At 44.3% G+C, this 14,701-nt stretch overlaps 1 protein-coding gene across 1 annotated transcript in view; it reads right to left on the reverse strand.

Annotated features, from left to right (window-relative positions):
• The window catches only part of LOC105891990 (semaphorin-6D-like), an 83,745-nt gene that overhangs the window by 20,040 nt on the left and 49,004 nt on the right, over positions 1-14,701 (reverse strand). The window contains exons 4-13 of the mRNA XM_012818202.3: positions 7,548-7,785; positions 5,242-5,356; positions 5,021-5,078; positions 4,438-4,494; positions 3,964-4,065; positions 2,455-2,545; positions 2,045-2,170; positions 1,619-1,707; positions 555-772; positions 161-292 (exon numbers count right to left, since the gene is read on the reverse strand). Of these exons, the coding sequence (XP_012673656.1) occupies positions 161-292; positions 555-772; positions 1,619-1,707; positions 2,045-2,170; positions 2,455-2,545; positions 3,964-4,065; positions 4,438-4,494; positions 5,021-5,078; positions 5,242-5,356; positions 7,548-7,695 (1,136 nt within the window). The 5' untranslated portion in view covers positions 7,696-7,785. The remainder of the gene's footprint in view (positions 1-160; positions 293-554; positions 773-1,618; positions 1,708-2,044; positions 2,171-2,454; positions 2,546-3,963; positions 4,066-4,437; positions 4,495-5,020; positions 5,079-5,241; positions 5,357-7,547; positions 7,786-14,701) is intronic.

Here is a 14,701-nt window from a genome sequence, read left to right on the forward strand (position 1 = left end):
TCCCTTGAGCTTTATGGCATAAAGTAGGCAATTGCCTGACCAAATGTCCTCATAAGTGGAAGACAACTCTCTGTGCTACTGTTTCCTTCTTCAGACAGCCGTCAGTTTATTTCCTCTCGCATCTCTGCACTGGCTGTGCTTGTGCCAGGGGGCTTCTCACCTAGGTTTGGGCACCTGTTCCTCGGGGACTGGTGTCCAGGCTGACTCGCTGGTTTTCTGCTCCTTGAACTTCCCATTGAAGGTCCTCTCAATGTCGTCCATGTAGAATGCACACACAGCTGAGCCGGGTATGCTGCAAGAGATAATTAACTTGTCAGATGGTTGATCTATACCGGTCTGCGTCCTCGTCGGCTCTCTATTCATGCACAGTGGTATCTGTAGGCAGCATCACCACCATAAACCCAATTGTACATGTATGTGTATGTGTATGTTAATATATGTTAATATAATGTATGTGCGTTAATATATGTGCGTATGTTTGTGTGTGTTGTTTTGTGTGTGTGTGTGTGTGTGTGTGTACTCATTCTCAATGCTTATATAAGCGTTCCCTTCACCTGTTCATCTGTGTCGTGAACACGCCCATGACGGCTGGCCTGTGGTTAATCTGCAGCACGTTGCTTAGAGACTGCATGACATCGAAGTAGAAGAAGGAGTCCCCGGGCAGTGAGCAGTTGAGCCGTGCCTTCAGGAAGGACGTCCAGTAGCGGTCCAGCACCCGCGTTGAGCCGCCTGCGTCGTTCTTACACACGCGCGCCACACGCGAGAACACCACCTGAATATGGACATCAGAGGATGGAGAGGGAGGGAGGGAAGGGGAGAAAGAAAGAGAGGACGAGAGACAAGACGGAGAGGTTAAAGGGAGGCACGAATGCAGATTGTGGGTGTGTGTGTGTGTATGTGTGTGTGTGTGTGTGTGTGTGTGTGTGTGTGTGTGTGTGTGTGTGTGTGTGTGTGTATGAGAGAGAGAGTGCACCAGACCAAATGATGGAGAGAAAAAAAAAAGAAGAAGGGAGAGAGAGAGAGACAGAGGAGATGAGGAGAGAACAGACAGTGCTAAGGTGAAGAAGGGAGTGACAGTGACAGGTTAGGTCTGTTCCAGTAACTCAGCTTTGCAGACAGAGACAGAGTTGCCAGTGCCAAGGTCAGAATGGAAGCTGCTGCCCCTAAACCCCTCCTATGCATGCTCTGAGCAGAAGAACAGCAATCTCAATGATTGACTATCAACACATCCCGGTGAGGACAAGTGATGTTGTTATTCTGACGTGTGTTGTGCCAGTGTTGCGTGCCATGGCGGCTCTACCCACACCATTAATCCCTTTTCCGCTGGTCGTGAGCTGCCTCCAGGCTCGGAGCTCATCGAGCAGCCGGCGCTGCCTAGCAGAGAGTGCTACAGATAAACCCTCTCCGAACTGTCCGTCTGCTTTGTTCATAGGAGACAGTAGCTGTGCAGCTAGCGCTGAGGTTCGCTATTCAAGGGTTTGCGTGGACATTGTGTATCGAGTGCCGGTTATCGAAGGGGGCTTTTGAAAGGAGAATTGGTCGTGTCGTTGCGCACTGTTCAACTATCAGTTTTGAAAGGAATGTCATCAGTCATGTCTTTTTTCCTTCTCAGTCTCACCTTGCCGAGGGAGGTGTACTCCACTGCAATTTCACTGAAGAAGAAGTAAACGTAGTTGCCATACTCGATAGCGTGGAGGAAACGAGGTTCTGAGGGGAAAAAAAGGGAAAGAAACACAGGTCAGAACAAGTGAACGAGTGAACCTCTGTGAGACAATGGTTTGCTAAATGTAGTGACACGATGTGTTGTGTACAATAGGCATCAAGTGCACTGGGGTCACCGTAGCGTTCAATCTTTCAATTGAAAATCATCTTCGTGACAATACCAATTAACTTCAAAATGCCAGAGCAAACATAATTATGCTGCACAGCGCATCAAATTATGCTGAGTTAAACTGTATTGAATTGAATTTCATTAGCTCAAATTGAGCTGTACTTTGCTGTTTTTGACTGAATGTGACTGAAAGGTGCTACTAAGGCTACCCACCTCGGAGCCACTTGGAGTCGTACTTGACCGTTCGAAGGACCGGGCTTCCCTCTCCTCCCAGGCTGCGGTAGATGACCGCGTCGCTGGCCAGGAAATCAGTCATGGTGGCCGAGTAGAAGTTCCCCCCTGCGTGGACATCAGGGTGGAAGAACAGCAGGTGGGTTAGAGAAACATGGATTAACCCCACCCACAGTCACACAGGGAAAACAAACAAACAAGCGAGCCAACCGAAACAAACAAACAAACAAAATGCCTGTGATATAGCAGCACAGGATAAACACAGATTGATTTTCCACCTCCAGCATGTGAATAACATCTGCTTTATCAGGACTGGCAGAGTTAGGTTGGAGCTTGATTTTTGTATAAAGCCCGTTGGCATCAGCCTTACAAGCTGTAGTGACAGTGCCCACCTGCGAAAATGCCCACGTTGGACTGGTGGGACTCAAACGGGCATCGGGCCTGGCCCACCAGCTCCTCCCCAACCTGCTCCAGAGTGTCCATCTGCAGAGACCGAGATACACATCACACAGAGCGGCATGCTCAGTTTACATAAAAACATGCATAAAATCACATGAGAGAAATTGCAGTTGCTATTTGATCAGCTGCAAAAGACCTGTTTGACTATTGGAAGAGAGAGTGAGAGAGAGAGAGAGAGAGATACATCATAGACCATACTGAAACAACATACCTGCAGATATGCATAGTATTTTATACATACAGTTGTATACAGGTATACTATTTAACCAGCTGTCAGTTCACAAAAGACCCATTTGAGATTTGCAGCCATGGCAACCCTAACCCTAACTTTACTGATGATGATTACTTTATGATACCCTGACTTAATTAATAATAAAGGTCAAATTTCCAATTCAATGCAATGTCCAATTGCTTGCTGAATTATACACAAAAATGGAAGGGTTATTTGACAGGCTGACTGTGTGTTTTAATGCACCTCTGAAATAATTAGCAAAATGGCTGGACAAATGTGATCTAGCTTTGAGGTATTTCAGGTACTGTGGTTGTAAAATGAGGCTCCATGCCACTAATTAAAAGAATACCTTCCACTGAAACTTCACAACATTTTTTTGAAAGGGCAAAATGTTAACTGAAATGCCTCCATGCCTTACCACATATTTATTTCCTCACAAATACTCTGTTGCTCCCAGCGCTTTTATCAGCAGTTCACTATCTGAAACCTTTAAAGGGCACTGCCACTGGAGCCTCTGAAAAGTCCTGAATGCATGAACATGCTGTACACGAGTGTAGCCGCAGACCCTTTAAGCTCATCTACAGCTGAGTCCATTTGATATTGCAGACACGGGCGCGCCTGATCCCCTGCCTGGGCACCTATAAATCACCTGCCACCGCGCCTTCATCCCCGGGGAAGAGATCTGCGTGTGACTAAAGAGGCGCTTTGACTCGGCTTTTTCACGCAGTCATGCTCCTCCTGTTGTATTAGCAACCTCACACACACGCCTGGACACAGATACATATGCACATCCATACCCAACCCTAGACACAGACATATATGAACCTGCACACACACACACACACACACACACACACACACACACACACACACACACACACACACACACACACACACACACACGCACACACAAGGTAGCTGCAGTGAAAACAACATCTGGTCAGACAGCGCAGACTCCCACTGCTGTGGAACGGCTCTAATCACCCCCCGTTTCTCCGGCAGGGATGATGCTCCTTCCTCCTCTGCCAGTGCACGCTTTTTTATCCTGCCTTTCAACCTCCTTCCCACAGGTGAACAAGTGCAGAGAGGGTCGCAAAGGACACACACACACACACACACACACACACACACACACACACACACACACACACACACACACACACACATGCGCTCAACCTCACACACACACACACTCATACTATCTAGATACCTTGTAATTGCGGCATCCGGGGTTGAAGGCATTGGTGCCGCATGCAAACAAAGTCTCATCGTTCCGGGGGACCAAGACTTTGATGTAATTATAGCACTCGTCCTGAAAAAAAGAGCAGAGAGACACACAAATGTCATTTTGTGCGAATCCTTGCATGCTTAATTACATTTTCCTTGAGAGAGCCACTGTGACATTTTCTGACTGAGCTCTCTCATGTTAGGCCCCTTTATGCAATGATAGAATCCATGTTACCACCCTTCCACAAGAAGAAGATGAAGAAGAAGGGGAGGAAAAAAAATAGAATATGTCCTGTCTCTACAGCCCAATTCACATACATATTTCATTGGCTGCCTGGCAAACCCAGTGCAAGGACAAACAGCCAAATACAACCAGATATTTTAAATAATTTTGGCAAGCAGCAGCACGTCCGTCCAGAGACACGGAAGGTGCCGGAAGGTCACATGACAGACTCACGCTGTTTCTCCCGCGCACTGTGCACATCTTCACGTCCTTCGACCTCCACGTCAGCCGCTGTATGAAGGGAGGAGGGGGAAGGGGGGGAAAAAGGAGTGAGACAAGCTATGCAAGAATTTGCAAAGGGAAATGTATTACATAGAAAGCAATGGGAGGGCAGAACAGACACGGTACAAAACAAATACATATGTACATATCAAGTACATATGCATACCATTATACACACACAGTATACACACAGTCTTGTATGTGTACACCTTCAAAAGGTAAGCTGACTGATCATCAGTCAAAATGTATCTGTAATTTCTATTTCTTCTTTTATTTTTACTTTGGAAACTAAGATTATCTCCGCATCCAGAGACTGGCTGAGGACGACAAATGTGTGGTTGGTGAGTTTGACGTGTGCTCTGGCTTTGAGCCGCAGGAATCTTCCTCCTGTCTCTGGGGCTGGGGCTTTGAGAGAGAGGGAGAGAGAGAGAGATAGAGATAGAGAGAGAGAGAGAGAGAGAGAGAGAGAGAGAGAGAGAGAGAGAGAGAAAGAAAGAAAGAGAGGGGGGGCTCTGACCAGGTGTTGCTGACTCACCTGCTGAGGGACAATCTGCTCTGCGGTGGTGGTGAGGTTCACTGCAAACACATGGTCTCTGGAGGAGGAGGAGAAAGGGGGGAGGAAGTGAAGATTTCAGTTTTAATAGACTGTTTCCATCTTTATGTGATCTTCAACCAAATGAATGGAAGTGCATTTTTCTTGTTTTATGAATCGGTATAATTATCAGAGTGACAGTTATTGCAAGCCCACTGGCTGACCTGGCTGCGATGTAGAGCATGTGGTTGATGCGCAGCATCCGCTGGAAGTCCAGGCCCAGCCGCGCCGTGTCATTATCCGAAGACAGACCCTGGAAGCCTGGGTAGAGGTAGGATTCTGTGGAGAACAAACACGGCAGTTCATACTATGCATCCCACAATTCCTCTGTCCTCTGTTGGCTTGTCAGCTTTTTTTTCTTTTCTTTTTCAGGCAACATTTTTTTGCACTCTCTCTTTTCCCTTATCGGAAACATTTCCAAAATAAAGAGAGAGTCTGACAACAACAAGCGTAGAAATCGGGAGAACTTAGTCCAAACACATTCCTTTTCCTTTCACATCAACAAGCTGTGCCGAGCGGCAGAGAGATGTGAATACCAGATTGTTGAAGTCGCACAACAACCTCGACGTCTGCAGACCCAGATGGAGAGGGAGGGAAGGGGCACAGAGCGCTAACAGAGTAGGTTTTTACGGTGGTAGCTTCAAACATTAAAGTATCACTCTTCATATATTATAGCTTGCAAATTGCAGCTTTCAGCTATCAATGATCGGATATTCACTAGAGTTTGGCGTTCAGAGTTCAGTGTGCATAAACTATTAAGTGCTGTTTCCAAACGAGTGAATAGTCTACCCTTTCTAACACTGTTATTGGATGGTACTTCCCTAAAGCAAGCCCCTAAATCCTGTACCCATAGTTGAAAGCAATGTTAGTGCAAAAGTCCCTCATCACCTGAGGATGGTTTATGGTATGCTACACTTGAATAGGTTGTTTTTCTTTCCCTCCATTTCTTTTTACTCTTGTTTTCATTTTTCTTTTCTGATTGTCTACTTTGCATTGCTGAGCTTTCAGTTTGTTGTTGAAAAAAGCAATTACACTTGTGACTGTATGATTAAATAATATGTTTTAATTTATTTGCAATAATTTAAGCATTTGTAAAATATAATCCCCTGCTTTGTGCAAAGGGTACATTGCCTGGGGTGATAGATTGCCTAAATGTCTGTGGTCAACCGTAAACAATCCAAAAGAATATTAGCAAGCTGAAGAAAACCTTAAACCATAGGAACTCAGGAGGATTGTGAGGCACACATAGACGTGCGTGTGTGTGTGTGTGTGTGTGTGTGTGTGTGTGTGTGTGTGTAGGGGAATATGTAACGTGCTTAAAGCTGAGGGCCCATAGATGTGTGTGCCTACGGCTGCAACCTGCTCCATTTGTCCCCAAGCGTAGGAGATAAGGATTTTTCTTTTTTTTTGTCTTTAAAAAAAAAAAAAAAGGATGCTCCCTCCCTGCATCCGACTCTCTGCTCCCACTTAAACGACTTAGGGGATATACACACCGAATAATCACCACTGGCTCTGCTTGGTTGGCACGGCAGCAATTTGGAGCCATGCAAAGTCGCAGCGTCATCATATTCACTGTTTGGCTAATTAAATGATACAGTGTGGAAGGGCAACAGGGAGAAGTTTCGCAGGAGGGTAATAGAAGAAACGGGGTGTCTTTTGAGTTGTGGTTGGGTTGGGCCTGCCACTTAAGTGGATTTTATGTTTTCTTATTATCAAGCTAGGGTCCTGAGACTTGCTAAAAATGGTCTGAACTCAAGGATTGGACCCCAGGTCATAGTTTGATGGTGTATTTCAAACACCAAGGGGCCTGAAGATAAAAGGCCGAAGAGAGATGCTTGCATTAGTACTTTCCTGGATATGAAAACCTCCATTTCTGTGAACTGTGCTTGTTATGGTGTGTTGTGTAGTGTGAGTAAATTAGTACATTTAGTCCACAGTGCAGTTAGGATGTGGCCTACTAATCATTTGAGTGAGAGTTTTATGCCAGTTGGTGTGTTCTTTTTACACGAAAAGCTGTGTAAATGCTTTCACATATGTCCCACCATGTGCATACCCTATGTGTGTGTGTGTGTGTGTGTGTGTGTGTGTGTGTGAGTGTGTGTTTATGTGTGTGTGTATGTGTGTGTGTGCGTGTGTGCCGTTTCATGTGGAGGGTCTGCACGTGAGACGATGCAAGTGGATTAGCCCACAGCTTGCTTTTCTGCTAGCACGTTCTTGCATGGAGTGTCCCTAATCCCTACAGCAGCTCAAGGAAAAACACTTGCCAGCAGTAATACCAGCAAGAATACTGCCAAAACCACACACACACATATACACATATACACATATACACATATACACACACACAGGCATTCACCTATCCACTACCACCTACATTGTGACCTCCTCACCCCCCACCCGTGACCTGTTAACCCGGCCCTGATCTCTTAACCTCAGCTGACCCGATCTGGTAGCAGGTAGCGGTACTCACGCTCAGGGCCCACCACATTGAGGGCCGCAAGGTCCTTGGGGAAGGGGGAGGCCGAGGCTGAGGCGAGCGGTTGATGAAACAGGAGGAGGAGGAGGAAGGTAGCCAGCGTGGCCATCTGGAGAGGCCAGGAGCCTGAGGAGCTGCTCATCTCGAGTAGCTGATGAGGGACGATGAGGAAGGCTGACGAAGGCGTTCAGCATGGCATGGTGAAGACCTGCTGATAACTCCCACCTGCTGCCTGCAAACAGAGAGAGAGAGAGAGAGAGAGTCAGAGAGAGAGAAAGAGAGAGAGAGGCTCAGGGAAACAACCCATGACGTTGCCGAGGAATATACTGTTTAAGGGTGCATGTTTTATTAAGACTTACTCAAAGAGACATTGGGCCCTTGAGAGTTTCTGTTATTTGATCAGATTATTCACTGACATGCTGACATTCCACTCTATGTGATATGAAAATCAATATAATTAATTTAAGGTGACATTGATTTAACGCCAGAGTAAATAAAAATGAACTGAAACGGGCTGGCTGCAAAAGCATTTAGACCACAAAAAATTATCGCAATTATCTCCGACACGAAGAGATTTGGCTCACACCTTCGAGCACAGTTTGCTTTGCAGCTATTCCATCAGAAAGGCTACCTGTATAGACTCTCATCATCAGACTTCAAAAAGTTCAAAGTTCCATGTTGCTTTCCGCGACCAGCGGAATGAATAAGGAATTAAATAGTATGAATGAAATGAATAAGGATACTAGTTTTCGAATAGCTATGCAGCAAACGGTTATCCGGACATTTGATTATCCGTGCACAGCCCTACTCACCACACACAACCATGACCTACACATCTCCTCTTCCTCTTCCTCTTTCTCTCTCTCCCTCTCTCAGCAGCTCTTTTTTACACACTATCTCTTTAATTTCCATAACTAAGTCTTTTGGAGATCAAGGGGTGTATGATACGAATGTCTGACTCAGCAGCTCCTCAGGAGTGAACTCTGGGCTGGGGCTGCATGATTCTAGGGGCTCATCTATTTAATTCACGTAAAAGAATAAACTCTACATTGATTTTATTCTTTGCTTTGAGGAGTTTGCAACAATGCAATTTTTGGTGAATTCTGAACTTTGCTCACTGTCTTGTGAAATTGCCATTAACCCTGGACCTATTCACACCACAGTCCATTCAGGGTGTGTCATTTAAATCAATGAAACTTGGAACAATTTACTTTTTTCAATCAGAACTATTTCAGACAAAATGAAAGTGAAACCATACCACAGATCATAATATTCCAAGGTTAATAATAATACGACTTTAAAAACACTGGTTCATCACATAGGCTGAACTAAAAAATAAAATTATTTTGGTTATTAAGGGTAATCACACCTTAAACAAAACCATATCATGACACACACTTTTTGAATTATTCTTGTTTGCAATAACTGATATGACAAATTAGACCGCAAAATGAATTAATCAATAACAGATAATGAAAGATTAAACTGTATTTCAGCTCAGACTGTCATACATCTGAGGCTTCTGTCAGATATGCTAACAATGCCCAAGGCTTCACATTGATGCCACATGGCGGCATCCACATTCATGTCAACATCTGCCTGGTCCCATGTAAACACCCAGAAGGAGACTGATGACAGAAAAATGGACTTAAGGTCAAAGGTCATGCAATGTAAGCTATCCTTTAAGCACATTGTTTTGACATATCTTATTGACCCCTTTTTGTTGTTTGGGCTTTAAATCATTCTGACTCTGTGGCGGTCAGTAATCTGAGGTTGCTGGTTAGACAATGGTGCGTTGGTCAATATTAAACAAAAGATCTTAAGCACCTCAAATGAGGGAGGCAAAAAACATATTTACATTCCAATCATCCTGGCTCTATTATTTCGGTTGTGACAAAAACCACAGACTTCAATAAATTACACCTGTAGAAGCGTCTGTCCTGTATTTCCCATCTACAGATGACATTCATTGCATCTGTATTTCATTTTCTCCTTCTCGTCCACTTTATATTAAATTTGAAATTGATTCAATATTCAGTCCACTGCTGCATTACTCCAGTTCCTGATTGCCACCGATAGTGAACTGTGTTGAAGGGCGAATATGTACATGCTGATGGCTTTGCAGCCAAAACGAGAATCAACTTTCAAGTGGAATCGACACCTTCAATTCATCTTTGGCCAAGATTGAGATGGAGCTTGGGAAGGGCAAAGACAAACAGAGAGAGATATAAAGCAACAAAGAGAGAGAATGAGTGAAAGAAAAAAGAGAGACATAGAGAGAGAGAGAGAGAGAGAGAGAGAGATACAGAAATAGACAGAGAGAGGAGATGCAAAACAAGGCCGAGACCAAACTGAGATAAGGACACAGTGAGCGACTCTACTGGGCAAGGCAAGGGGATTAACTGCACTAATGCAGGCACCAGTCAACACCAATAAGAGCTGCACTCCTCCCCAGCCCCCTGCACTGATAACAGCATGTCGGGAGCCTCGTTGGGATGCAGAAGAGTTTGCGAGCACTTAGCCGTGGGGTCAGAGAGGCATCGCAGAGCCATAAATTAAAATGAGATTATCATTAGTGCTGGCTGCTGATGTTTACGTCTCTCCCCCAACCTCCACCACCGCCACTACTCCTCCCACCTCTGCCCCTATCAGACGCAAAGCCCCTCCTGGGGGATTAAGCGTGCTGCCAGACAGCCTAAGCAAGACTGTGGAGGCCGTCTAAACAAACAGAGTTATGGGTACCAAGCGTCAAGACCAATAGGTGGAGGTCAATATGATGTGAGGATATGAAAATAGGCGTGACTATGCATCCCAATTGGTCCGTGTCAATCTGAAGTCTGTGGGTTGGAAGTATGCACACAATTGTACCAAGTACTGGCCCTACGTGTTACTGGTAGAATAAAACAGTGGTGTTGCTCGGCTAAAATTCTGCAAGAGTGAAAGCTTTAAAAGTTTGATTCAATAATCTGTCATGATGTTCCTGTGAGGTATGGTAATTCCTTTGTTTTGTCTTGTTTTTGTTTTGTTGTTATCGACTTTGACTTTGTGCCAGGAAGCCAGGAGTACCCATCTTGGCCGGGGCTCCCTCAGAAAGAAAAGATTCTAATCTCAGTGTGACTTGCCAGGACAAAATAGAAATGTAAACAAGATTCTGTTGAACATGTTCTCAGTTTGGGCCACAATAGTTATTATATAACATATAATATAATATAATATATATTAATAAAATATATAATATAATAGTAATAGTTAACGGTCAGTTCTCTGATAAAATTAGCTACACAATACAGAATGGATAAGTGACAAATCAATCTTAGAGGTAATTTCTTTCTTGTGATATACATCTCTGTCTATATCGCCTGCATTGTTCAAGATATCGGAAATCTGACTGTCAGGCACAGTCTTGTGTTGGGATGATCTGTTAGTTATTTCTTCTTCCTCCCCTCTGTTGTCCTCTTAGTCTCTTGAGTTTCACTGACTTGAGAGTAAACGAAAGATGGATCTCTGACAAGGACTGTCAGGACTGAAATTTAATGATTCCACTCTTGGTATCTCCAGCATGTGCGCTTTAAGGTCTTTTTTTTCACACTCTCATGCACTTCACTGTGGGGCTTGCTTTTTGAAGTCTACCTTCCTCCCATGTAACAGCAGAGGCATTCGTTTTCGACCCACTCCAGGCTCAGTTCTGGTGGCTCACTCCCTCACCCCATTTCAGTATGCATCTGGCACAACTGTGAGATGCACTTTAGGGCCGGCCGGCCTGTCCGTGGTCAAGAAATTGCTTTCGGGCTGAGAGGTGCTAGGGAGAAAATTGAAAACGTGGCACACTGACCTTTGTCACCACTTTCTCTCGTGAGGCCAGGCCTCGTAGATGGCTCTCGATGGCACCCATCACTGGTCTAACGACCGTCTGGCTTCCATAAGGGACTGAAAGTGACAATGTTCCCTTTTGTGTGTGAAGGGGATGTGAGAACCATAAATGGCTTAAGAGCTGTTGACTGCAAAGTGAAAATACAGTGGTTGCATATGAGCCAGCTTTTTAGATGAGAGAATACCATGAACGGCCAGGCAGGAGGCAAGAGAAACACACTGTAGGGTAGATAAAGACTACTTAGAGGGCAGGCTTACTTGCACTCACCGAGAGTGACGCATTTGCAAATATTTGATGAAAATAGTACATGGCACTTTAAAGTGGGTTTCTTTCCCCCCATTCAAAATGTGAAATGAAAAGTCTTCTCAGAGGTATAGCCTCTTCGCAGAGGGGGCTGAGAAGCTGAGGTATTCATCTCTTGCTTGCCTTGTGGCCAGAGAGCAGGGAAGCAATTTCTAAATCGCAAGTGGAACCAACAAAATATAAAACCTGACAGGGTGTTTTTCATGGGTTACAGAGGTTACTGCGGTTCACATTAGTAAACATTCACAATCTCTGACATGTAATAAGCCACTTGTTTTAAACTTCCTATATCTAACAGCCAGGCATAACAGTAATTTGATTCTCTATATTGACCATAGTAGCTGAATCTGTGTGTAAAAAGAAGCAAAATATTCAGTTTCCTTTAACATTTTCCACTCTTCTCTAACAATTAGCAAAATACATACTGTATATCAATAGGATTCTATGTGGCCATAGTATTGCAAAAATATTCAATTGGTATTCTATGCCCAACTCTGAAGGTTTGCCATGCACTTAATAACCTCATAAAAGACCTAACTTGTGCTCCACGTACTGCTCCCATCCTGCATGATAAAATGCTGAAATTGGTTAACAAATCACATTTGAGTTACTGGAGGGCCGATAACCTCAGCCCCCTGCTCTGAGGGCTTGACCTGATGGACTGTGGAGTTTAGTATGAGGAGATGATAACATTTATCTAATTTTCTCCATTTCCTGTTTTTCCCTGTCCCAAACATATGGGTTGTTTTTTTCTGTGGCTTTGACATAGGTTACAAATGAGCCTGATGGGGTCATCATGTGAGACCAATAACAGTAAACAGAATGAGGACGAGAGAGGGAGAGAGTTGTAAATTGAGATGTCTAATCTGGCGCGTTGCCACAGGGGCACACAGGGCAGTATTGTTCGGCAGCGGAACGTCCATACCCGCGCCGAGCGGCTAAAGAATGGCTAATTGCTCAAAAATAGGTCAGGTGTCCTTTGTCACATGGTCACATATTAGTGTACACACACAAACAGAAGCACCGAAACGGAACAACCAGCATGCATAACTGTGCGTGAACGCACACACACACGCACACGGACACACACACGCACACGCACACACACACTCAGTGCAACAAATAGATAGGACACACAGAAAAACACTCATAACACAAAGGACTGTACTGTTAGATAACAGTCTAATTAATCCAAACACAATACAGCACTTACAGAATCAATTTTAACCTATTGATTCACAGCTGCCTTACAACAGTAATTGAATGCAATTGAATTCAGTGAGCTAACAATCCCATCAGGAGCTGCAGGGATGAGGTCACATTCCCACTAAGGATTCCAACTAAGACTACCGGCTATGGAAAGGACACCTTCAGTGGCCGAGAAAGCGATGTGGATCATCGGCATAAAAGGTTATTTTTGGGGTTGATTTCCACCAATTATTGGCTCTGGCGCGGAGGTCTGAGAGACAGCTTGGGGCTTGTGTTAACGAGGTGGCCATCACACGGCACCCTGTGGAGTCTGAAGGTTATCGAAGGACGGGGACAGATCTATTTACTTAGGCAGGGTCCAGTGATGACAATACCCTCTTGTCTGCCAAAAACCTTCAGGACAGGCTCTCGCTAGCTTTCTGGAAAGACTTTCACTGTCTATATTCAGGACACTAGTAAGGTTGAAGTGAAAAAAAAACACAATGGTGAAGAGGGTGTTATTTTTTTGTGCTTCCCGATTTTAATTAATCCAGACTCTGGCACATCCTCAAATTTGTCATTGTGTGGATATGAATTTCGAGTGTCAGACGAATGTGACACTAAATCCAAGGTATACACAGACTAAGTACTTAATCACCAAAGACCCTTGCTTTTTTTGTAAGTCAGGAGACAAAAGTTTACTTTACCCAAAGTCAATAAGGGGAACCTTGTAGAACAATGCTGCTTTGGGGTGAAAGTCAATGTCTCTGTTGGCATGAGGCTGGTGATAACAATAACAATAACGTCATAAAGTGGATTTATTGCATCTTATATTACAAATGGAGGACATCCCTTAAGGAGAGACTTCCTGATTAACAATTACAGTGATGCTCTACATTAAACAGCAACTGTCATTGATGGAAACTGCTGAGATGGGAAATTTAGGCTAGCTCATTATAAGACTGAAGAACAAAAGCAAAAAGAAGGTTCCCCAATCAATGTCACAAAGACCAGTTTATTGCAAGATGACCCTTCCATGTATTTACTTTCCAAAGTAAGCAGAAAGTACGAATAAACAGGATGACTCGAATATATATATTTTTTAAAGTAGCTCGTCAGCTGATGTCCAGACACTGCAAAGACGTCTAAAGTACAGAGTGTCCACAGTTGAGAGACTTGGGCCAGACATGATGAAAAGTTTGGGACCCCGTCCAGACAGAAGTGCTAATTAGAGTATGTGTGGCTGTGCTGGTCATGTTTACCAATGAGAGGCAGCGCTCTTAATGCGTTAACACCAAGAACAAACAGGTCTAGAATGATGACACCGCTGTTGTACTGGTCCAGATGCTAATTGGGAGACAAATACGCCTGGAGAATTTTGAGACCACAACTCATACGGTGGGCTGGACCTGCGAGTTCTTGATTATATTTTTTTTGTGCAGGGGTCGAGGTAAATTGAACCACTGAATAATAAGTATCGCCCAATTCTGCCTCCAGGGTAATCATTTTGTGGACTGTGTATAGCATTACAGTGTGGCGAGTAACTGAAAGATGCAGTGTATCATTTGTGCTTATTATATGGCATTACAGAATGGTGAAAACCTAAAATGCATTATGTCATAATTATAGACTCAGAACTGAAGTTGGACAGCATCCAGCTTGGGGTATTACCACACACTCACTGTCTCAAACACACTGCGGCCCACTGGACAGCGTTTGAGAACAGTGTGGCCAATATTTGGCAAGACGATCTGCAAAGAGGATTGCCGTTTGTCACAGCAAACAG

Source organism: Clupea harengus, chromosome 19 (genome assembly GCF_900700415.2).
Source record: "Clupea harengus chromosome 19, Ch_v2.0.2, whole genome shotgun sequence".
NCBI lineage: Eukaryota > Metazoa > Chordata > Actinopteri > Clupeiformes > Clupeidae > Clupea > Clupea harengus.